This window comes from Pelophylax lessonae (assembly GCF_965119305.1).
Source record: "Pelophylax lessonae genome assembly, chromosome: 11".
Lineage (NCBI taxonomy): Eukaryota > Metazoa > Chordata > Amphibia > Anura > Ranidae > Pelophylax > Pelophylax lessonae.
In genome coordinates, this window is record NC_138778.1 from 238,510,713 (window position 1) to 238,535,147 (window position 24,435).

Below are 24,435 nucleotides of genomic sequence, written 5' to 3' on the forward strand. Positions count from 1 at the left end.
ATCAATCGACCCCTCCCTCAACAGTAGATCTCTCCCAGCAAAAACTGACCCCTCAGCAACATAGAACCCATCCCCAGCAACAACAGATCCCCCACGAGCAACAATAGACTCCCTTGCTAAAATATATCCCCTCCAGTTAGAGTAGATTCCCCTCTCAGCAAGCATCAATAGACCCTGCAGCACACCCCAGCACCCCTTACTATTACATACAGTCAGTTCTGGAGGTGCCGGAACTGCGTTCCCCCGCGTTCCCGCTGAAAAAAAGCCAAGCTAGGAACAAGAATGTAAGTTTTTCCTGAATCTGGATGCACTTCCACCTTACTCCCTAATACCCCACACTGGGTAATCCTTGACTTACCTATGAAGTCCTGAAGAGTGAAGTTCTGCCACTCAGAAGACAGAATAATCATGGAGGAGTTGAGGCTGTTGATTCTCCGGTTGATTCCATTGAGTTGGCTGTTATGGAGTTTATCGAACCAGGAACTGTGGGTGCGGAGGGTGTTGTTCACCTCCTGCACACAGTTCCACAGTCCTGACACATGTTTGTTCAGATTCTCCTTAATCTTGTGGAGGCTCCCAGAGACGGAATCCAGCTTCACGCAGATGTTCTCCAGCTTGGAAACTCTCTCCTCCAAGCCACTGGAAGACCTCCTGCACTCCTGGGTTTCCTCCATCACTGTGCTTCCATATCTGTGGATCTCTTTTTGGAACAAGTCGAACTTTTCGGCATTGTCCTTGATGTGTTCTGTCACCTCCTCCTGGATTTTATTGATCTCAGAAATGAGTTTGTGTTTGGTGGTGGACAGGTCATGGATGTCGGTCTGCTGTCGTCCGATGCTCTCCTGTAGGTCTTTGACACTGTCATTCAGGGAAGTGAAGGTCACAATGATGTTGGACACTTCTCCTTGTAGGTTCTTGAGGTCTCTGCTATTACTTCCGCCAAAGACTTCGAAGCCGTCAAGTCGTTTGTTGGAGCCACTTTCATCTTCGGGTTTCTTCAGAAACTGGCAGGTGTCTGTGCATTCGCCCACCTGCTCCTTTAATTTGCCCACCTCCTCCTGCAGGTTGGAGCACACCTGACCACAGCTCTTGTAGTCAAACTCAATCATCTTCCTCAGGGATTTAATGTGGTTTTCCATATCCAGTATTTTTCCATTGGTGTCATTCTGGTACTGAGCGATGTTCAGGTCGAACCCATCCAAGTCAGATATGATGGTGGATGTAAATCTATCCTGTGCATTTCTGATATCAGACAATGACTTGCGGAAAGTCTCTCCGCTGGAGTCCACCATCGTTTTCACATGGGTCATCTCACCGTCCAGGTCCATCAATGTATCCTGCATGGAGCTTCCAGATATTCGGAGGTTGGTTACATCAGAGTTGACATTGTGGATCTGATCTTCGTGATCTTTTATCCTCTTGTCTAAATCTTCATATAATTTTGTCATATCTGAACCGTGACTGTTACATTGATTGCTGCAGCTCTCCATGGTGTCGATCACCTGGTTCCTCACACCGTCCAAATCTTCAACCACTTTATTAAGCTGGTCTTCATTTTTTTCCACCTGATCCCTGAGAGAGTCAATGTCGTCAGTCAGACCTGTTATCCTTTGGTCCATCAGATCTCGGAATCCGGAGCTGTTCCCGAGCTCAGTCAGGAGAAGGGTAATTTTGAAGTCATTGCCATTGATGCGATTCTTCAGTTCATCTCTCAGTTTCTTGATCTCGTCCTGGAAGAAGTTCTGCATCTCATCACGATAGTGGTAGTAATGTTCCTCCAGAGTGTGTTTTGTAACGTTCATTCTGCCTTCAATATCTGACAGACGGTTGTCCACTTTGTTGATTGCATTATTGTTATTTTCTCCTAATTCGCGGTCCAGTCGCACGGTCAGAGCAACAACAGAGCCAGATAAGGTGTCTGCTTTCTTCTCAGCCTCAGTCACTTTTCTGCGCAGATCAGCAACTTCTGAGCAGCAATCCTTGGGCACACGTGCAGTCAGCTCCACCATGCGTGTCTGGATGTTCTGAACAATGTCCCTGTTACGCTGGTCCACTGAATTGATGAATTTCTCTAGTCCTCGAATGCGATCTCTGTCCTCATTCTGCTGGTTTCGGAACCCATCCACTCCTGCCAGACAAGCAGAACAAGATTGCTGCATCCTCTTCTCTACTTCCTGTAGAATGTCCCCCTTCAGGTCTGTCAGTTTTTGGCCCACTACAATTTCTGGGCCGCCATGGTGCTTGTTGTTGGCATTGTTGAGGTTGCCCAGCTCTTGGTCGTGGTCTTTCACCTTTTTATCCAGGTTGGTTAGAAGAGTCTGAATGTCGTTAAGTTTCTCGGACATGTCTGACTGACCCGGGGCGGAATCTGCCGGCTGTTTGCCATTTAAGACGTTCTGAATGGTCAGACGAATCTCGGACTGGAACTTCTCATTCATTCCTTGTAGTGTAGACTGCAGTGTCTGGAGCTCCTTGGTCAGGCACTGGACCTTGTCCTCCAGCTGCTTCACTTTCTCCGAGTCTGCTTGGCCTGAAAGAAGGTGAAGAAAAATCAAATGTTAGATGCCTAGCGAGGAATACTTATGGGATTGGTTACAATACATGCGATAGAAATGTCCAATATATGAGACCTCTGCAATACCTGAGAGAAGGTTCGGGGACCCAGAGAAGGAGAAGATAGACCCAAAGAGACGCTGCAAAGGGTGAGACAGAAACAGAAAGTAATTGGTACAGAAAACTAGAAAACAGAAAGAAAATGAGAAAACAGAGAGAAACACGGAGAAGCTTCAACATGAGAGTGAACAGGACCATGGTGAGGACCTATTCAATCACAATACGGGACCAAGGCGAGGATCCACCCAACCACAATACGGGACCAAGGTGAGGATCCACCCAACCACAATAAAGGACCGAGGTGAGGACCCACAAAACCACTATACAAGACCTAGGTGAGGATCCACCCAACCACAATACAGGATTGAGGTGAGGATCCCCTACAACAAAATAGAGGGCAAAGGTTAGGAACCAACTAACCACAATATGGGACCAAGGCAAGGATCCACCCAACCACAATACGGGACCCAGGTGAGGATCCACCCAACCACAATACAGGACCGAGGTGAGGACCCACAAAACCACAATACAGGATTGAGGTGAGGATCCACCCCAACAAAATAGAGGGCCAAGGTTAGAAACCAACCAGCCACAATATGGGATCAAGGTAAGGATCCATCCCACCAAAATAGAGGGCCAAGGTGAGGATCCACCCAACCACAGCACAGGACTAGGTGAGGATCCACCCCACCAAAATAGGGGGTCGAGGTGAAGATCCAACAAACTACAATACGGGACCTAGGTGAGGACCCACCCAAACACAATACGGGACTGAGGTGAGGATCCACCCCACCAAAATAGAGGGTCGAGGTGAGGACCTACCCAACCACAAAAAACGGGACTAAGGTGAGGATCCACCCCACTAAAATGGAGGAATGGTGTGGGGACCCACCAAATTACAATATGGGACCGAGGTGAGGACCCACCTGTTGAAATACAGAATTGTATTTTGTGAAACAACCACTGTAAATCAGTATGTAGTAGAGACATATTCTTCAACCAGTAGATGGCTGTGTTTATAAGATTTGTATTTGCATCTATGGTACTGTATACTCTATGTCTTTTCCCTTAATAAAGTTTCCTGTTTCCTGTCTGCAGTTAAGCAGCAAAGCCCAAGTGGACTGTGCACGGTCTGTTCTGCAATGCTATATACAAATTTTTTAATACAACCCAACAACAGTACAGGATCTAGGTGAGGATCTACCCAACCAGAATAGGGGATCAATGTGAGGACTCACCCCAAAACAATTCGGGACCGAGGTGAGGATCCACCCAACCACAATAAGGAACTAAGGTGAGAATTCACCCAACCACAATACAGGACTGAGGTGAGGACCCACCCAACTACAACACAGGATCAATGTGAGGACCAACCCCACCACAATATGGGACCGAGATGAGGATCCACCCAAACACAATACAGGACCAAGGTGAGGACCCACCCAACCACAAAATGGGACTGAGGTGAGGATCCTTCCAACCACAATACAGGACTGAGGTGAGAATCCACCCAAAGGGTGGGACCAAAGCAAGAATCCAACCCCCCCCCCCTCCAACAATACAGGGTCAAGGTGAGGACTTACCCAACCACACTACAAGACTGAGGTGAGGACCCACCCAACCAAAATACAAGATTGAGTTGAGGATTCACCATTCTACAATAGAGGATCGAAGTGATGATCTATCCAACCACAACACAGGAGTGAGGTGAAGATTCACCCAACCACAATACAGGACCAAGGTGAGGATTCACCCAACCACAATATAGGCTTGAAGTGATAACTCTTTTATAACTGACACTAACACTATATCATATAACACTAACAATGTAACTATGTAACTGCCTCATCCTTCCACCTACCTGGACATTGTTAGAGAACTGCCCTTGCCTGGAACTGCCTTTCTATGGACAGATTGATGTTTCTGTACTGTACTTACCCCATACTTACTCCATACTTACTCCATACTTACCCCATACTTACCCCATACTTACCCCATACTTACCCCATAGTCGAAGACCACTTATCACCAGATAAAGAGGTTAGAACTCCTCCTCCTCGTCGTGTGATGAATAAGAAGCAATATGTAGGACTAGAGAAGTCATCTACTATGTATAGACAATGCTTTCCTATGTGATAAATACAAGTCCTAGGAGCCTAGGAACTGGTCAGGGTGGGTAAGGGAAAGGGTCGTCTTTCTGGGGGTGAGAGAAAGAACCCCTCAATGCACCAGGTGACTTGAACCCCCAGGGGCCCAAGATGTTTAGTTGGACCTACAGAGCCTTATCCTTTAGCCAGTCATGTCCTGTTTAGGAGCTGGAGCGGGGGATAACATGGATACAGATTGGGGGGGGGGGGGGTGGAGAGGAAAGGGTCTCAGACCCGCTTTTCACATGTTGCAGACATGGAGGTCTGTGTGGGTTTTGGGGCGGTTATAGTATAGAGAAGGGGACCCTTGGAAAGCCACGCCTACAGGAGGAATCTGGATGTTTCATAGGGCATTCTTCTGTGAGTCCAGGCCATGGGAGGAGCTTAAACCTGGGGCTCACAGAAAGTGGGTTCAATACAAATAGGCATCATTCAACCTGAAAAAGTCAGCGGTTGAGTCTGCAAAGGACAGCCAGAGATAGGGGGCAGGATTGAGCTGGAGGACTGAGCTGGAGGACTGAGCTGGAGGACTGAGCTGGAGGACTGAGATGAGGACTGAGATGGAGGACTGAGATGGAGGACTGAGTTGGAGGACTGATGGGGGCTGAGCTCTGGCACTGAGCTGGGGGACTGAACTGGGAACTGAGCTGGGGGACCCTCATTTCTTTTCATATTTTGGGTTTTAAAGTGCGGAATGGGCAGAAACAATGAATATGAACGATGAATGAGCTTCTTCCAGCTAATGAACTCCACAGATATCATTCCTACTCCTCGCACTGATCACAGTACACACAATGTAGGCACAGACCCCTGCTAGGCTTTCATTGCCCTGTCTGTGTCATCCCAGACCCATTAGGTTGGTCCAGGAGGAGTCAGCAGGTTTCTCCCCCAGGACACAAACTATAATAAGAAATATAACTTCTTTTATATAACTATAAAAGAAAATCGGGCGAACATTTTCGTCCAAAGAATTTTCGTACAATTTTCGTATAGAGTGTACAGAACTTTCTACAGACGATTCCGAATTTTCTTCCGAAAGTTCTCGAAGGGACAAACTCCAAAATTTTTCTCGTATGGGAAAAAACTAACGATTTTTGTTTAATGTGTACAGTTTTCGTACAATTTTTGTACAAGAAAAATCAGAAAAGAAGGACTGCGCATGATCAGAAACAAACTGCAAAAAAAACCTTTGTCCTACGAGAATTTTCAGACAGAAAATTAGTGTGGGGTACACACTAAAAGGAAATCGGGCCAACGATTGTCCGATTTTCCTCGTTGTTTCACAGAAAATTATTTAATCGGTTCCAATTTTCTGTGAAACAACGAGGAAAATCGGACAATCGTTCCCCCGATTTCCTTTTAGTGTGTACCCCACTTAACATAAGGAGGGGAGGGATAGAACCTCTGAATTCCTGTCCCAGTGACAACGGCTCTCCTCAGTCACACGTAGTCAGAGGAAATCTCCCCCCCCCCCATGGACCGCAACACAAATTTTTCAGAAGGATTTCATTTTTTCAAGTCTACTGGACCTGTTTTTTTTTATGGAGTTGGGTTATATTTCTGACCTGACTTCCTCTGGGGGATGGGGAGGGAAATTTGGGGGGGGGGGTTGAGGTCTTTGTGGGGTCGGTGGAGTAATAATGTCCCTCATTCCATATGGCGACTGATTGGTAAGACATTATCATTGGGAATGTCACTGAAGGGAGAAGATCCGGAGACAACCAAGAAGAAAGTCTTTTCTTATCAGATTGTTCCCATAATCTGCGGCCTCTGATGGCGGCTCACCAGCTATGACATCATCATTACACTATGACATCATCATTACACTCTGTGACTCTCCTGCCAAACCAAACACATCCAGTGCTGGAAGATAACAAACCGTTCTGTGTTATAAATAATCCCCAGAATGTCCCCTAAGAGTCATGCTGGAAGTGTCAGATGATGTCATGGACCCAGCAAAGGCAAGTTTCCAGAATGTCCTTACACAGTCCTACCGGAAAAATCAGACGATGTCATGGACCTGCATATGAGAGGTCCCCAGAATGTCCCTACACAGTCCTACCGGAAAAATGAGACGATGTCATGGACCTGCATATGGGAGATCCCCAGAATGTCCTTACACAGTCCTACCGGAAAAATCAGACGATGTCATGGTCCTGCATATGGGATTTCCCCAGAATGTCCTCATACTGAGGAAAATAAGATGATCAGAGACCTGGATATGGGAGGGGGGGAAATGAGATGATCAGGGACCCGGATATGGGAGGTTGCTCTTCAGGGCTCTGCTCCAAGTCTTGTTTTTCAGGTGGGTTGGTCTGGTGATGTGATGATTGCTGGGTGTATGGACTCCTCTGACATCAGATATTATTAGACTGGAAATGGCCTCTCCTAAGATAACACAAGGCTTCAATGACTGAACTTACCTTCCCCTGCAGATCCGGTCAGATGATTCCCCCCACTGGATCCAGAAATATTGGGCCTTACAGGTCTGGGCCGAGGTCTGCTGGTGGGGATCTGAAGACCACCCGCTGGTCCTTCCATGCAGTCATCTCCGGAATATCCCTGGCAGCACCGCCACTCCATGTCTGACACCGTCTTGTAGGCCACCTTGTATCTGGGTCTGACAAAGCTGCGATACCTGAGACAGGAGAAGAAGCAAGATGAAGATGACAGACCGTCCTTCTCCATATCATCCATATAGATACAAAACATAGCACTGAGATTTTACATAGCTGCAGTATCTACTACTATACTAGGAAACTTCATCTAAGACCTTCCCCCACCTCATAGCAGACAAAAGTCTGATAACCCAAACTCCAACTTTCTATAACTATTGAGATTTACACATTCTTCACCTTTACTAATAGGATGGTGGGAACCCCTCATAATGGGCACAGCGGGGGTACAGACCCGGGAACTCAGCACAGGGATGGTGGGAACCCCTCATAATGGACACAGCGGGGGTACAGACCCGGGAACTCAGCACAGGGATGGTGGGAAACTGCCATTCCACTCCCTGACAGCGAGGTGTGAGGTTGCTGGTTCCTTAGCTCGTGGGCTTCCAGAAGCCAGGGGCTAGAGTTGCTTCTCTGCCCCAGGAAGGATGCTGGATCCTGGGGAGGACCCTGGCGGGGGCCCCCTGCATGGGCCTCAGCCTATGGAAGACATGGAGCTCGGCCCAAGGAGGGGTGAATCCCTGCCTACCTTTAGACGGAGGACTGTTGAAAAGCTGAGGCGGATTGAGAAAGAGGAGGAGAAATTGGCAACTTTGAAAGTAGAATTTAAAAAGAAAAAGTTGTATTGTGCCAAACTGTACAGTAAGAAGAGACCGGCTCTGAGGCCTGAATTGAAGGACTTGGAGCAAGCTTTGAGGAAGCAGAAAGAGTTGGTGAGCTCTCTGAAGGAAAGCTGTGAAGCACTTCAGGAGAAATACAGGAATGAGGAGCGTTTCAGCCGTATGAGGAGAGGAGCCGTTTCCAGCATGGAGAGTGACCCAGTCAGTGAGGGGATTCAGGTACCGACAGAGTCAGCAGAGAGTGAGAAAGTGGGCCCGGAGGATGAGCCCAGCTCTTCGACACCTCAGGCATCTGCTGAGCCCCCAATGGCGGAGGCCTCTGTCTCCCTCCCTCTGCAGCAGCAATGTGGAACATCTGAGCAGGAGGTTGAGGGGGGTACTGGCATGTTGGAGTTCGTCGCTGAGCTGGAATCCCCTCTGGATGGAAGAAAGTTCCATTTTTCTGCAGATTCCCCAGATGAGGAGATGGATACCGTTCCTCGCCCTATGAGAGAGAGACCTGTGGAGAGAGGAAAATTCACCATTAAGCCTGCAACATCCAGGAGGGAGTTTGATCCCGCCATTAACCATGACACTGCAGAGGTAACACAGAAAGCAGGTACAGTGTGTGTGCAAGGTGGTGATGTGAACTTTAATGACAATGTGCTTGCTGAGGGTTGTAGTGCTATGGGCTGTCAGCCCACACCCATAGACAATGTGCAGCATGCAGTGCAACCTGATACACCTGCTGAAAAAATTCCACTTTTAAATGCAAGTGGTGAGAAAATTGGAAAAAACTGTGTGTTTCTGGTTGAAGAGTCTGCAGAGAGGAGCACCACGGACATTGCAGAGGCTTTGCCTGGACCAAATACAGTGGCTGTTCCTGAGCATGGTGGAGGAGATGCTGGGAGCAGTAGTACTATAACTTTTTTGGAGTCTGCAGTAGACAAGGCTGTGATTGAACCCAGGAAAGCAGCTGAGTGCTCAGAGAAGGGGGAGGGGGTGGGTCTTGTCTCTGCTGCTCCAAAGACTGCAAGGGTTGATTCAGGCTCCTTGTCATCAGGTGTGGTTGTGTCTAAAGACAATGCTGTAATTGCTGATGTTTCTGGGAGGAAAACCTATGCTGGTGCTGCTGAAGGGTTTGGGAGGGGGGTGCAAGCAGGGAAGGAGCATGGAAATGTTTCATCTTCCTCATTATTTAAAAGGAGGAATGTGGTACAGCTCAGATGGGAAGGCGAAGGTATTCCGCCATATAGGAGAGCTGTGGTTGATAAGATTCTGCAGATGGGCTTTAAACCTGCAGATATCTTTGCCCTGATCAGTCCGACCGGCTCCTATGAGTACGATTTGTCCTTTGTCCGTCCGGAGTCTTTGGACATATTTTGGGAGAAATATGAACATGTGTATAGGAGCCTGCCGGACTGGAAAGGGCTCATCCCCAAAGTTGTGTCACGTCAGCCACTTATTAAAATGGTGACGATTCTTGTGCGCAATGAATCCATACCGCAAGGGGATTTATCTGTATGGCTGAGGAGATATGGAGACATCCTGAGCCCCTTACACAAAATTATGGATGATCGAGGAATATGGACGGGGGGATGGTCTGTGCAGCTAAAACTGAGGGTTATTGATAATGTCATCCAGCATCTGCCATCCTCAGCTTTCCTAGGGAGGGACAGACTGACCATCTTCTATCCAGGCCAGCCAAAGCTGTGCAATAAGTGTGGGGATAAAGGGCACTTTGCATCCTCCTGTCCAGTAATGAAATGCTCTCTGTGTCAGGATTTAGGGCATTTGGCAAAGGATTGCAATATTATAAGGTGCAACTTGTGCAATGCAGTTGGGCATCCTTATAGTCAGTGTCCTGAGGCAGTACACAACCAGCCTGAGCTCATGAGAGAGTTTTTCCGTCTGGACATGGAGGATGCTCAGAGCTCAGCAGCTAGGGTGCCTGCGATTCCCTCCGAGACTGTACCAATACCCAGTGTGTCAGTGTCTTCCCAGTCTGTGGTGCCCCAGTCTGTGCCAATGCCCAGTGTGTCAGTGTCTTCCCAGTCTGTGGTGCCCCAGTCTGTGCCAATGCCCAGTGTGTCAGTGTCTTCCCAGTCTGTATGTAAGGTATCGGTTACTAAGAATGTGTCCAATCCTTCTGTGTCTATGTCTTCCAAAATTGCAGAGGCGGCAAGAGGTGCTGAGGCAGGGGCATCAAGTACAGTGCCAGTCCCCTCCCCTAGACATTGCAGGGCTTCCATTAGGGACCATGGGGTGCAGAGGAGTGGGGAGAATGGTGAAGAGGCTGGCCTGGTGGTAGATAAGGTAAGGGAGAGTGGGGGTGAAGGGGAGGGTAAGAGTGGGGAAACTGTTATTTCCAATTTGTCCAAGGATGATACGGAATGGTTGGAGGAGAAAAGAAAGAAGGGCAAAAGAAGGAAAAAAAAGTGTTCAGCTACCCACAGTCCTGAGGTTTTGCCTTTGACAAATAAGTTTGGGGTCCTGTCAGATGATGAATGGGACTTGTTGAGTACAGAATCTTCCATGGATGATGAGTCGCAGGGTGCAGTGAAGCGCACTGGTTCTCCAGGGGGAGAGAGTAGTCAGCCTAAGAAACGGCTGCCTCAATTATCTGTTAAAAGTGGCAACCAATAATGTTATCAGCTGAAAATCAGTCCTAAAATATAATTTTTCATTAAAGGCTCCATGCATGGTGAAGTTTCTTAGTCTGGCTCTCTCGTAGGGTTTATGCTGTGTGCAATTTGGTTTATTTATTATGTTCTTGTTTTGTATAGTTATATTCAATTATTTTGTAAATATGTTATTTATAATTTATTTATTATGGTTTTATTGTATATAAGTTGATTGATTGTAAGAATTTCCAATAAACAAAATTAACCCCTCATAATGGACACAGCGGGGGTACAGACCCGGGAACTCAGCACAGGGATGGTGGGAAACTGCCATTCCACTCCCTGACAGCGAGGTGTGAGGTTGCTGGTTCCTTAGCTCGTGGGCTTCCAGAAGCCAGGGGCTAGAGTTGCTTCTCTGCCCCAGGAAGGATGCTGGATCCTGGGGAGGACCCTGGCGGGGGCCCCCTGCATGGGCCTCAGCCTATGGAAGACATGGAGCTCGGCCCAAGGAGGGGTGAATCCCTGCCTACCTTTAGACGGAGGACTGTTGAAAAGCTGAGGCGGATTGAGAAAGAGGAGGAGAAATTGGCAACTTTGAAAGTAGAATTTAAAAAGAAAAAGTTGTATTGTGCCAAACTGTACAGTAAGAAGAGACCGGCTCTGAGGCCTGAATTGAAGGACTTGGAGCAAGCTTTGAGGAAGCAGAAAGAGTTGGTGAGCTCTCTGAAGGAAAGCTGTGAAGCACTTCAGGAGAAATACAGGAATGAGGAACGTTTCAGCCGTATGAGGAGAGGAGCCGTTTCCAGCATGGAGAGTGACCCAGGCAGTGAAGAGATGCAGGTACCGACAGAGTCAGCAGAGAGTGAGAAAGTGAGCCCGGAGGATGAGCCCAGTTCTTCAACACCTCAAACATCTGCTGAGCCCCCAATGGCGGAGGCCTCTGTCTCCCTCCCTCTGCAGCAGCAATGTGGAACATCTGAGCAGGAGGTTGAGGGGGGTACTGGCATGTTGGAGTTCGTCGCTGAGCTGGAATCCCCTCTGGATAGAAGAAAGTTCCATTTTTCTGCAGATTCCCCAGATGAGGAGATGGATACCGTTCCTCGCCCTATGAAAGAGAGACCTGTGGAGAGAGGAAGATTCACCATAAAGCCTGCAACAACCAGGAGGAAGTTTGATCCCACCATCAGCCATGACACTGCAGAGGTAACACAGCAAGCAGGTACAGTGTGTGTGCAAGGTGGTGATGTGAACTTTATTAATGACAATGTGCTTGCTGAGGGTTGTAGTGCTATGGGCTGTCAGCCCACACCCATAGGCAATGTGCAGCATGCAGTGCAACCTGATACACCTGCTGAAAAAATTCCACTTTTAAATGCAAGTGGTGAGAAAATTGGGAAAAACTGTGTGTTTCTGGTTGAAGAGTCTGCAGAGAGGAGCACCACGGACATTGCAGAGGCTTTGCCTGGACCAAATACAGTGGCTGTTCCTGAGCATGGTGGAGGAGATGCTGGGAGCAGTAGTACTATAACTTTTTTGGAGTCTGCAGTAGACAAGGCTGTGATTGAACCCAGGAAAGCAGCTGAGTGCTCAGAGAAGGGGGAGGGGGTGGGTCTTGTCTCTGCTGCTCCAAAGACTGCAAGGGTTGATTCAGGCTCCTTGTCATCAGGTGTGGTTGGGTCTAAAGACAATGCTGTAATTGCTGATGTTTCTGGGAGGAAAACCTATGCTGGTGCTGCTGAAGGATTTGGGAGGGGGGTGCAAGCAGGGAAGGAGCATGGAAATGTTTTATCTTCCTCATTATTTAAAAGGAGGAATGTGGTACAGCTCAGATGGGAAGGCGAAGGTATTCCGCCATATAGGAGAGCTGTGGTTGATAAGATTCTGCAGATGGGCTTTAAACCTGCAGATATCTTTGCCCTGATCAGTCCGACCGGCTCCTATGAGTATGATTTGTCCTTTGTCCGTCCGGAGTCTTTGGACATATTTTGGGAGAAATATGAACATGTGTGTAGGAGCCTGCCGGACTGGAAAGGGCTCATCCCCAAAGTTGTGTCACGTCAGCCACTTATTAAAATGGTGACGATTCTTGTGCGCAATGAGTCCATACCACAAGGGGATTTATCTGTATGGCTGAGGAGATATGGAGACATCCTGAGCCCCTTACACAAAATTATGGATGATCGAGGAATATGGACGGGGGGATGGTCTGTGCAGCTAAAACTAAGAGTCATGGATAATGTCATCCAGCATCTGCCATCCTCAGCTTTCCTGGGGAGGGACAGGCTGACCATATTCTATCCAGGCCAGCCAAAGCTGTGTAATAAGTGTGGGGATAAAGGGCACTTTGCATCCTCCTGTCCAGTAATGAAATGCTCTCTGTGTCAGGATTTAGGGCATTTGGCAAAAGATTGCAATATTATAAGGTGCAACTTGTGCAATGCAGTTGGGCATCCTTATAGCCAGTGTCCTGAGGCAGTACACAACCAGCCTGAGCTCATGAGAGAGTTTTTCCGTCTGGACATGGAGGATGCTCAGAGCTCAGCAGCTAGGGTGCCTGCGATTCCCTCCGAGACTGTACCAATACCCAGTGTGTCAGTCTCTTCCCAGTCTGTGGTGCCCCAGTCTGTGCCGATTCCCAGTGTGTCAGTGTCTTCCCAGTCTGTGGTGCCCCAGTCTGTGCCAATGCCCAGTGTGTCAGTGTCTTCCCAGTCTGTATGTAAGGTATCGGTTACTAAGAATGTGTCCAATCTTTCTGTGTCTATGTCTTCCAAAATTGCAGAGGCGGCAAGAGGTGCTGAGGCAGGGGCATCAAGTACAGTGCCAGTCCCCTCCCCTAGACATTGCAGGGCTTCTATTAGGGACCATGGGGTGCAGAGGAGTGGGGAGAATGGTGAAGAGGCTGGCCTGGTGGTAGATCAGGTAAGGGAGAGTGGGGGTGAAGGGGAGGGTAAGAGTGGAGAAACTGTTATTTCCAATTTGTCCAAGGAGGATGTGGAATGGTTGGAGGGGAAAAGAAAGAAGGGCAAAAGAAGGAAAAAAAAGTGTTCAGCTACCCACAGTCCTGAAGTTTTGCCTTTGACAAATAAGTTTGGGGTCCTGTCAGATGATGAGGATGAATGGGACTTGTTGAGTACAGCATCTTCTATGGATGATGAGTCGCAGGGTGCATTGAAGCGCACTGGTTCTCCAGGGGGAGAGAGTAGTCAGGCTAAGAAACGGCTGCCTCAATTATCCTCCGTTAAAAGTGGCAACCAATAATGTTATCAGCTGAAAATCAGTCATAAAATATAATTTTTGATTAAAGGCTCCATGCATGGTGAAGTTTCTTAGTCCGGCTCTCTCGTAGGGTTTATTATGCTGTGCGCAATTTGGTTTATTTATTATGTTCTTGTTTTGTATAGTTATATTCAATTATTTTGTAAATATGTTATTTATTATGGTTTTATTGTATATAAGTTGATTGTTTGTAAGAATTTCCAATAAACAAAATTAACCCCTCATAATGGACACAGCGGGGGTACAGATCCGGGAACTCAGCACAGGGATGGTGGGAAACTGCCATTCCACTCCCTGACAGCGAGGTGTGAGGTTGCTGGTTCCTTAGCTCGTGTGCTTCCAGAAGCCAGGGGCTAGAGTTGCTTCTCTGCCCCAGGAAGGATGCTGGATCCTGGGGAGGACCCTGGCGGGGGCCCCCTGGATAGGCCTGAGACTATGGAAGACATGGAGCTCGGCCGAAGGAGGGGTGAATCCCTGTCTACCTTTAGACGGAGGACTGTTGAAAAGCTGAGGCGGATTGAGAAAGAGGAGGAGAAATTGGCAACTTTGAAAGTAGAATTTAAAAAGAAAAAGTTGTATTGTGCCAAACTGTACAGTTAGAAGAGACCGGCTCTGAGGCCTGAATTGAAGGACTTGGAGCAAGCTTTGAGGAAGCAGAAAGAGTTGGTGAGCTCTCTGAAGGAAAGCTGTGAAGCACTTCAGGAGAAATACAGGAATGAGGAACGTTTCAGCCGTATGAGGAGAGGAGCCGTTTCCAGCATGGAGAGTGACCCAGCCAGTGAAGAGATTCAGGTACCGACAGAGTCAGCAGAGAGTGAGAAAGTGGGCCCGGAGGATGAGCCCAGCTCTTCAACACCTCAGGCATCTGCTGAGCCCCCAATGGCGGAGGCCTCTGTCTCCCTCCCTCTGCAGCAGCAATGTGGAACATCTGAGCAGGAGGTTGAGGGGGGTACTGGCATGTTGGAGTTCGTCGCTGAGCTGGAATCCCCTCTGGATGGAAGAAAGTTCCATTTTTCTGCAGATTCCCCAGATGAGGAGATGGATACCGTTCCTCGCCCTATGAGAGAGAGACCTGTGGAGAGAGGAAAATTCACCATTAAGCCTGCAACATCCAGGAGGGAGTTTGATCCCACCATCAGCCATGACACAGCAGAGGTAACACAGCAAGCAGGTACAGTGTGTGTGCAAGGTGGTGATGTGAACTTTAATGACAATGTGCTTGCTGAGGGTTGTAGTGCTATGGGCTGTCAGCCCACACCCATAGACAATGTGCAGCATGCAGTGCAACCTGATACACCTGCTGAAAAAATTCCACTTTTAAATGCAAGTGGTGAGAAAATTGGAAAAAACTGTGAGCTTCTGGTTGAAGAGTCTGCAGAGAGGAGCACCACGGACATTGCAGAGGCTTTGCCTGGACCAAATACAGTGGCTGTTCCTGAGCATGGTGGAGGAGATGCTGGGAGCAGTAGTACTATAACTTTTTTGGAGTCTGCAGTAGACAAGGCTGTGATTGAACCCAGGAAAGCAGCTGAGTGCTCAGAGAAGGGGGAGGGGGTGGGTCTTGTCTCTGCTGCTCCAAAGACTGCAAGGGTTGATTCAGGCTCCTTGTCATCAGGTGTGGTTGTGTCTAAAGACAATCCTGTAATTGCTGATGTTTCTGGGAGGAAAACCTATGCTGGTGCTGCTGAAGGGTTTGGGAGGGGGGTGCAAGCAGGGAAGGAGCATGGAAATGTTTTATCTTCCTCATTATTTAAAAGGAGGAATGTGGTACAGCTCAGATGGGAAGGCGAAGGTATTCCGCCATATAGGAGAGCTGTGGTTGATAAGATTCTACAAATGGGTTTTAAACCTGCAGATATCTTTGCCCTGATCAGTCCGACCGGCTCTTATGAGTACGATTTGTCCTTTGTCCGTCCGGAGTCTTTGGACATATTTTGGGAGAAATATGAATATGTGTGTAGGAGCCTGCCGGACTGGAAAGGGCTCATCCCCAAAGTTGTGTCACGTCAGCCACTTATTAAAATGGTGACGATTCTTGTGCGCAATGAGTCCATACCACAAGGGGATTTATCTGTATGGCTGAGGAGATATGGAGACATCCTGAGCCCCTTACACAAAATTATGGATGATCGAGGAATATGGACGGGGGGATGGTCTGTGCAGCTAAAACTAAGAGTCATTGATAATGTCATCCAGCATCTGCCATCCTCAGCTTTCCTGGGGAGGGACAGACTGACCATCTTCTATCCAGGCCAGCCAAAGCTGTGCAATAAGTGTGGGGATAAAGGGCACTTTGCATCCTCCTGTCCAGTAATGAAATGCTCTCTGTGTCAGGATTTAGGGCATTTGGCAAAAGATTGCAATATTATAAGGTGCAACTTGTGCAATGCAGTTGGGCATCCTTATAGCCAGTGTCCTGAGGCAGTACACAACCAGCCTGAGTTCATGAGAGAGTTCTTCCGTCTGGACATGGAGGATGCTCAGAGCTCAGCAGCTAGGGTGCCTGCGATTCCCTCCGAGACTGTACCAATACCCAGTGTGCCTGTCTCTTCCCAGTCTGTGGTGCCCCAGTCTGTGCCAATGCCCAGTGTGTCAGTGTCTTCTCAGTCTGTGGTGCCCCAGTCTGTGCCGATTCCCAGTGTGTCAGTGTCTTCCCAGTCTGTATGTAAGGTATCGGTTACTAAGAATGTGTCCAATCTTTCTGTGTCTATGTCTTCCAAAATTGCAGAGGCGGCAAGAGGTGCTGAGGCAGGGGCATCAAGTGCAGTGCCAGTCCCCTCCCCTAGACATTGCAGGGCTTCTATTAGGGACCATGGGGTGCAGAGGAGTGGGGAGAATGGTGAAGAGGCTGGCCTGGTGGTAGATCAGGTAAGGGAGAGTGGGGGTGAAGGGGAGGGTGAGAGTGGGGAAACTGTTATTTCCAATTTGTCCAAGGGGGATGTGGAATGGTTGGAGGAGAAAAGAAAGAAGGGCAAAAGAAGGAAAAAAAAGTGTTCAGCTACCCACAGTCCTGAGGTTTTGCCTTTGACAAATAAGTTTGGGGTCCTGTCAGATGATGACGATGAATGGGACTTGTTGAGTACAGAATCTTCCATGGATGATGAGTCGCAGGGTGCAGTGAAGCGCATTGGTTCTCCAGGGGGAGAGAGTAGTCAGGCTAAGAAACGGCTGCCTCAATTATCCGTTAAAAGTGGCAACCAATAATGTTATCAGCTGAAAATCAGTCATAAAATATCATTTTTGATTAAAGGCTCCATGCATGGTGAAGTTCCTTAGTCTGGCTCTCTCGTAGGGTTTATGCTGTGTGCAATTTGGTTTATTTATTATGTTCTTGTTTTGTATAGTTATATTCAATTATTTTGTAAATATGTTATTTATAATTTATTTATTATGGTTTTATTGTATATAAGTTGATTGTTTGTAAGAATTTCCAATAAACAAAATTAACCCCTCATAATGGACACAGCGGGGGTACAGACCCAGGAACTCAGCACAGGGATGGTGGGAACCCCTCATAATGGACACAGCAGGGGTACAGTCCCGGGAAGTCAGCACAGGGATGGTGGGAAACTGCCATTCCACTCCCTGACAGCGAGGTGTGAGGTTGCTGGTTCCTTAGCTCGTGTGCTTCCAGAAGCCAGGGGCTAGAGTTGCTTCTCTGCCCCAGGAAGGATGCTGGATCCTGGGGAGGACCCTGGCGGGGGCCCCCTGGATAGGCCTGAGACTAGGCCTCAGTCTATGGAAGACATGGAGCTCGGCCCAAGGAGGGGTGAATCCCTGCCTACCTTTAGACGGAGGACTGTTGAAAAGCTGAGGCGGATTGAGAAAGAGGAGGAGAAATTGGCAACTTTGAAAGTAGAATTTAAAAAGAAAAAGCTGTTTTGTGCCAAACTGTACAGTAAGAAGAGACCGGCTCTGAGGCCTGAATTGAAGGACTTGGAGCAAGCTTTGAGGAAGCAGAAAGAGCTGGTGAGCTCTCTGAAGGAAAGCTGTGAAGCACTTCAGGAGAAATACAGGAATGAGGAACGTTTCAGCAGTATGAGGAGAAGAGCCGTTTCCAGCATGGAAAGTGACCCAGCCAGTGAAGAGATGTAGGTACCGACAGAGTCAGCAGAGAGTGAGAAAGTGGGCCCGGAGGATGAGCCCAGCTCTTCAACACCTCAGACATCTGCTGAGCCCCCAATGGCGGAGGCCTCTGTCTCCCTCCCTCTGCAGCAGCAATGTGGAACCTCTGAGCAGGAGGTTGAGGGGGGTACTGGCATGTTGGAGTTCGTCACTGAGCTGGAATCCCCTCTGGATGGAAGAAAGTTCCATTTTTCTGCAGATTCCCCAGATGAGGAGATGGATACCGTTCCTCGCCCTGTGAAAGAGAGACCTGTGGAGAGAGGAAGATTCACCATTAAGCCTGCAACAACCAGGAGGGAGTTTGATCCCACCATCAGCCATGACACTGCAGAGGTAACACAGCAAGCAGGTACAGTGTGTGTGCAAGGTGGTGATGTGAACTTTAATGACAATGTGCTTGCTGAGGGTTGTAGTGCTATGGGCTGTCAGCCCACACCCATAGACAATGTGCAGCATGCAGTGCAACCTGATACACCTGCTGAAAAAATTCCACTTTTAAATGCAAGTGGTGAGAAAATTGGAAAAAACTGTGAGCTTCTGGTTGAAGAGTCTGCAGAGAGGAGCACCACGGACATTGCAGAGGCTTTGCCTTGACCAAATACAGTGGCTGTTCCTGAGCATGGTGGAGGAGATGCTGGGAGCAGTAGTACTATAACTTTTTTGGAGTCTGCAGTAGACAAGGCTGTGATTGAACCCAGGAAAGCAGCTGAGTGCTCAGAGAAGGGGGAGGGGGTGGGTCTTGTCTCTGCTGCTCCAAAGACTGCAAGGGTTGATTCAGGCTCCTTGTCATCAGGTGTGGCTGTGTCTAAAGACAATGCTGTAATTGCTGGTGTTTCTGGGAGGAAAACCTATGCTGGTGCTGCTGAAGGGTTTGGGAGGGGGGTGCAAGCAGGGAAGGAGCATGGAAATGTTTTATCTTCCTCATTATTTAAAAGGAGGAATGTGGTACAGCTCAGATGGGAAGGTGAAGGTATTCCGCCATATAGGAGAGCAGTGGTTGATAAGATTCTGCAGATGGGGTTTAAACCTGCAGATATCTTTGCCCTGATCAGTCCGACCGGCTCCTATGAGTACGATTTGTCCTTTGTCCGTCCAGAGTCTTTGGACATATTTTGGGAGAAATATGAACATGTGTGTAGGAGCCTGCCGGACTGGAAAGGGCTCATCCCCAAAGTTGTGTCACGTCAGCCACTTATTAAAATGGTGACAATTCTTGTGCGCAATGAGTCCATACCGCAAGGGGATTTATCTGTATGGCTGAGGAGATATGGAGACATCCTGAGCCCCTTACACAAAATTATGGATGATCGAGGAATATGGACGGGGGGATGGTCTGTGCAGCTAAAACTGAGGGTTATTGATAATGTCATCCAGCATCTGCCATCCTCAGCTTTCCTGGGGAGGGACAGGCTGACCATATTCTATCCAGGCCAGCCAAAGCTGTGCAATAAGTGTGGGGATAAAGGGCACTTTGCATCCTCCTGTCCAGTAATGAAATGCTCTCTGTGTCAGGATTTAGGGCATTTGGCAAAGGATTGCAATATTATAAGGTGCAACTTGTGCAATGCGGTTGGGCATCCTTATAGCCAGTGTCCTGAGGCAATGCACAACCAGCCTGAGCTCATGAGAGAGTTTTTCCGTCTGGACATGGAGGATGCTCAGAGCTCAGCAGCTAGGGTGCCTGCGATTCCCTCCGAGACTGTACCAATACCCAGTGTGCCTGTGTCTTCCCAGTCTGTGGTGCCCCAGTCTGTGCCAATGCCCAGTGTGTCAGTGTCTTCTCAGTCTGTGGTGCCCCAGTCTGTGCCGATTCCCAGTGTGTCAGTGTCTTCCCAGTCTGTATGTAAGGTATCGGTTACTAAGAATGTGTCCAATCCTTCTGTGTCTATGTCTTCCAAAATTGCAGAGGCGGCAAGAGGTGCTGAGGCAGGGGCATCAAGTACAGTGCCAGTCCCCTCCCCTAGACATTGCAGGGCTTCTATTAGGGACCATGGGGTGCAGAGGAGTGGGGAGAATGGTGAAGAGGCTGGCCTGGTGGTAGATCAGGTAAGGGAGAGTGGGGGTGAAGGGGAGGGTGAGAGTGGGGAAACTGTTATTTCCAATTTGTCCAAGGATGATACGGAATGGTTGGAGGAGAAAAGGAGGAAGGGCAAAAGAAGGAAAAAAAAGTGTTCAGCTACCCACAGTCCTGAGGTTTTGCCTTTGACAAATAAGTTTGGGGTCCTGTCAGATGATGACGATGAATGGGACTTGTTGAGTACAGAATCTTCCATGGATGATGAGTCGCAGGGTGCACTGAAGCGCACTGGTTCTCCAGGGGGAGAGAGTAGTCAGCCTAAGAAACGGCTGCCTCAATTATCTGTTAAAAGTGGCAACCAATAATGTTATCAGCTGAAAATCAGTCATAAAATATAATTTTTGATTAAAGGCTCCATGCATGGTGATGTTCCTTGGTCCGGCTCTCTCGTAGGGTTTATGCTGTGCGCAATTTGGTTTATTTATTATGTTCTTGTTTTGTATAGTTATATTCAATTATTTTGTAAATATGTTATTTATTATGGTTTTATTGTATATAAGTTGATTGTTTGTAAGAATTTCCAATAAACAAAATTAACCCCTCATAATGGACACAGCGGGGGTACAGACTCGGGAACTCAGCACAGGGATGGTGGGAAACTGCCATTCCACTCCCTGACAGCGAGGTGTGAGGTTGCTGGTTCCTTAGCTCGTGGGCTTCCAGAAGCCAGGGGCTAGAGTTGCTTCTCTGCCCCAGGAAGGATGCTGGATCCTGGGGAGGACCCTGGCGGGGGCCCCCTGCATAGGCCTCAGCCTATGGAAGACATGGAGCTCGGCCCAAGGAGGGGTGAATCCCTGCCTACCTTTAGATGGAGGACTGTTGAAAAGCTGAGGCGGATTGAGAAAGAGGAGGAGAAATTGGCAACTTTGAAAGTAGAATTTAAAAAGAAAAAGTTGTATTGTGCCAAACTGTACAGTAAGAAGAGACCGGCTCTGAGGCCTGAGTTGAAGGACTTGGAGCAAGCTTTGAGGAAGCAGAAAGAGTTGGTGAGTTCTCTGAAGGAAAGCTGTGAAGCACTTCAGGAGAAATACAGGAATGAGGAGCGTTTCAGCCGTATGAGGAGAGGAGCCGTTTCCAGCATGGAGAGTGACCCAGCCAGTGAGGAGATTCAGGTACCGACAGAGTCAGCAGAGAGTGAGAAAGTGGGCCCGGAGGATGAGCCCAGCTCTTCAACACCTCAGACATCTGCTGAGCCCCCAATGGCGGAGGCCTCTGTCTCCCTCCCTCTGCAGCAGCAATGTGGAACATCTGAGCAGGAGGTTGAGGGGGGTACTGGCATGTTGGAGTTCGTCGCTGAGCTGGAATCCCCTCTGGATGGAAGAAAGTTCAATTTTTCTGTGGATTCCTCAGATGAGGAGATGGATACCGTTCCTCGCCCTATGAAAGAGAGACCTGTGGAGAGAGGAAAATTCACCATTAAGCCTGCAACAACTAGGAGGAAGTTTGATCCCACCATCAGCCATGACACTGCAGAGGTAACACAGCAAGCAGGTACAGTGTGTGCGCAAGGTGGTGATGTGAACTTTATTAATGACAATGTGCTTGCTGAGGGTTGTAGTGCTATGGGCTGTCAGCCCACACCCATAGACAATGTGCAGCGTGCAGTGCAACCTGATGCACCTGCTGAAAAAATTCCACTTTTAAATGCAAGTGGTGAGAAAATTGGAAAAAACTGTGTGTTTCTGGTTGAAGAGTCTGCAGAGAGGAGCACCACGGACATTGCAGAGGCTTTGCCTGGACCAAATACAGTGGCTGTTCCTGAGCATGGTGGAGGAGATGCTGGGAGCAGTAGTACTATAACTTTTTTGGAGTCTGCAGTAGACAAGGCTGTGATTGAACCCAGGAAAGCAGCTGAGTGCTCAGAGAAGGGGGAGGGGGTGGGTCTTGTCTCTGCTGCTCCAAAGACTGCAAGGGTTGATTCAGGCTCCTTGTCATCAGGTGTGTCTGTGTCTAAAGACAATGCTGTAATTGCTGATGTTTCTGGGAGGAAAACCTATGCTGGTGCTGCTGCAGGATCTGGGAGGGGGGTGCAAGCAGGGAAGGAGCATGGAAATGTTTTATCTTCCTCACTATTTAAAAGGAGGAATGTGGTTCAGCTCAGATGGGAAGGCGAAGGTATTCCGCCATATAGGAGAGCTGTGGTTGATAAGATTCTGCAGATGGGTTTTAAACCTGCAGATATCTTTGCCCTGATCAGTCCGACCGCCTCCTATGAGTATGATTTGTCCTTTGTCCGTCCGGAGTCTTTGGACATATTTTGGGAGAAATATGAGCATGTGTGTAGGAGCCTGCCGGACTGGAAAGGGCTCATCCCCAAAGTTGTGTCACGTCAGCCACTTATTAAAATGGTGACGATTCTTGTGCGCAATGAGTCTATACCACAAGGGGATTTATCTGTATGGCTGAGGAGATATGGAGACATCCTGAGTCCCTTACACAAAATTATGGATGATCGAGGAATATGGACGGGGGGATGGTCTGTGCAGCTAAAACTAAGAGTCATTGATAATGTCATCCAGCATCTGCCATCCTCAGCTTTCCTGGGGAGGGACAGACTGACCATCTTCTATCCAGGCCAGCCAAAGCTGTGCAATAAGTGTGGGGATAAAGGGCACTTTGCATCCTCCTGTCCAGTAATGAAATGCTCTCTGTGTCAGGATTTAGGGCATTTGGCAAAAGATTGCAATATTATAAGGTGCAACCTGTGCAATGCCGTGGGGCATTCTTATAGTCAGTGTCCTGAGGCAATGCACAACCAGCCTGAGCTCATGAGAGAGTTCTTCCGTCTGGACATGGAGGATGCTCAGAGCTCAGCAGCTAGGGTGCCTGCGATTCCCTCCGAGTCTGTACCAATACCCAGTGTGCCTGTCTCTTCCCAGTCTGTGGTGCCCCAGTCTGTACCAATACCCAGTGTGCCTGTCTCTTCCCAGTCTGTGGTGCCCCAGTCTGTGCCAATTCCCAGTGTGCCTGTGTCTTCTCAGTCTGTGCCAATTCCCAGTGTGTCAGTGTCTTCCCAGTCTGTGCCAATTCCCAGTGTGTCAGTGTCTTCCCAGTCTGTGGTGCCCCAGTCTGTGCCGATTCCCAGTGTGTCAGTGTCTTCCCAGTCTGTATGTAAGGTATCGGTTACTAAGAATGTGTCCAATCCTTCTGTGTCTATGTCTTCCAAAATTGCAGAGGCGGCAAGAGGTGCTGAGGCAGGGGCATCAAGTACAGTGCCAGTCCCCTCCCCTAGACATTACAGGGCTTCTATTAGGGACCATGGGGTGCAGAGGAGTGGGGAGAATGGTGAAGAGGCTGGCCTGGTGGCAGATAAGGTAAGGGAGAGTGGGGGTGAAGGGGAGGGTGAGAGTGGGGAAACTGTTATTTCCAATTTGTCCAAGGGGGATGTGGAATGGTTGGAGGAGAAAAGAAAGAAGGGCAAAAGAAGGAAAAAAAAGTGTTCAGCTACCCACAGTCCTGAGGTTTTGCCCTTGACAAATAAGTTTGGGGTCCTGTCAGATGATGACGATGAATGGGACTCGTTGAGTACAGCGTCTTCTATGGATGATGAGTCGCAGGGTGCAGTGAAGCGCACTGGTTCTCCAGGGGGAGAGAGTAGTCAGGCTAAGAAACGGCTGCCTCAATTATCCTCCGGTAAAAGTGGCAACTAATAATGTTATCAGCTTAAAATCAGTCCTAAAATATAATTTGTGATAAGAGGCTCCATGCATGGTGATGGTGATGTTCCTTAGTCTGGCTCTCTCGTAGGGTTTATGCTGTGCGCAATTTGGTTTATTTATTATCTTCTTGTTTTGTATAGTGTAGCAGGGTGCTGGTAAAACGGCTCCAAATGGCTGGGGAAGAGGTTGATGGGATTGATGGATCGATGTTCCTCCATGGTTTCTTCAATTTTTCTATCTAAGGTAAAATCAGCAAAGACGTTATGGTAAAGAGTGCTAGTCTTTACCCTTTATTAGTAAGGTCTGTTCCGGGACTGGTTTTACTGGGAATCTGATAGTGCTCTGGGTGGGACAGATTCCCAATTCCATGGACCACAGTTTGTTGGTCTCTGGCTGGGCCTTGGACCCGGATCTCAGAGAGTGTGGATGTCTCCATTACAGGAAGCAAATGGCTGCTTGTCTCTGAAACCTGGGATATTATCATTGGTTCCAGAAAGGACACTTACCTGAACAAGGACTTTAAAAGGACTACAAACACAGTAAGGCTCAGTGAGCGGAAGTTTATTTAGTTTGTTTGGCCAGGAGCCGGTTTATTTGTTATGAACTTTTCAGAGTGCATTAAACCTTTCATTTTCTAAAG

The 24,435-nt window shown here is 48.3% G+C and overlaps 1 protein-coding gene across 1 annotated transcript in view; it reads right to left on the bottom strand.

Annotated features, from left to right (window-relative positions):
- LOC309567212 (EMILIN-1-like) overlaps window positions 1–24,435 on the bottom strand; it is a 131,792-nt gene that overhangs the window by 29,525 nt on the left and 77,832 nt on the right. Inside the window, exons 3-4 of the mRNA XM_082272589.1 lie at window positions 7,184–7,398; window positions 359–2,530 (exon numbers count right to left, since the gene is read on the bottom strand). Of these exons, the coding sequence (XP_082128715.1) occupies window positions 359–2,530; window positions 7,184–7,398 (2,387 nt within the window). The remainder of the gene's footprint in view (window positions 1–358; window positions 2,531–7,183; window positions 7,399–24,435) is intronic.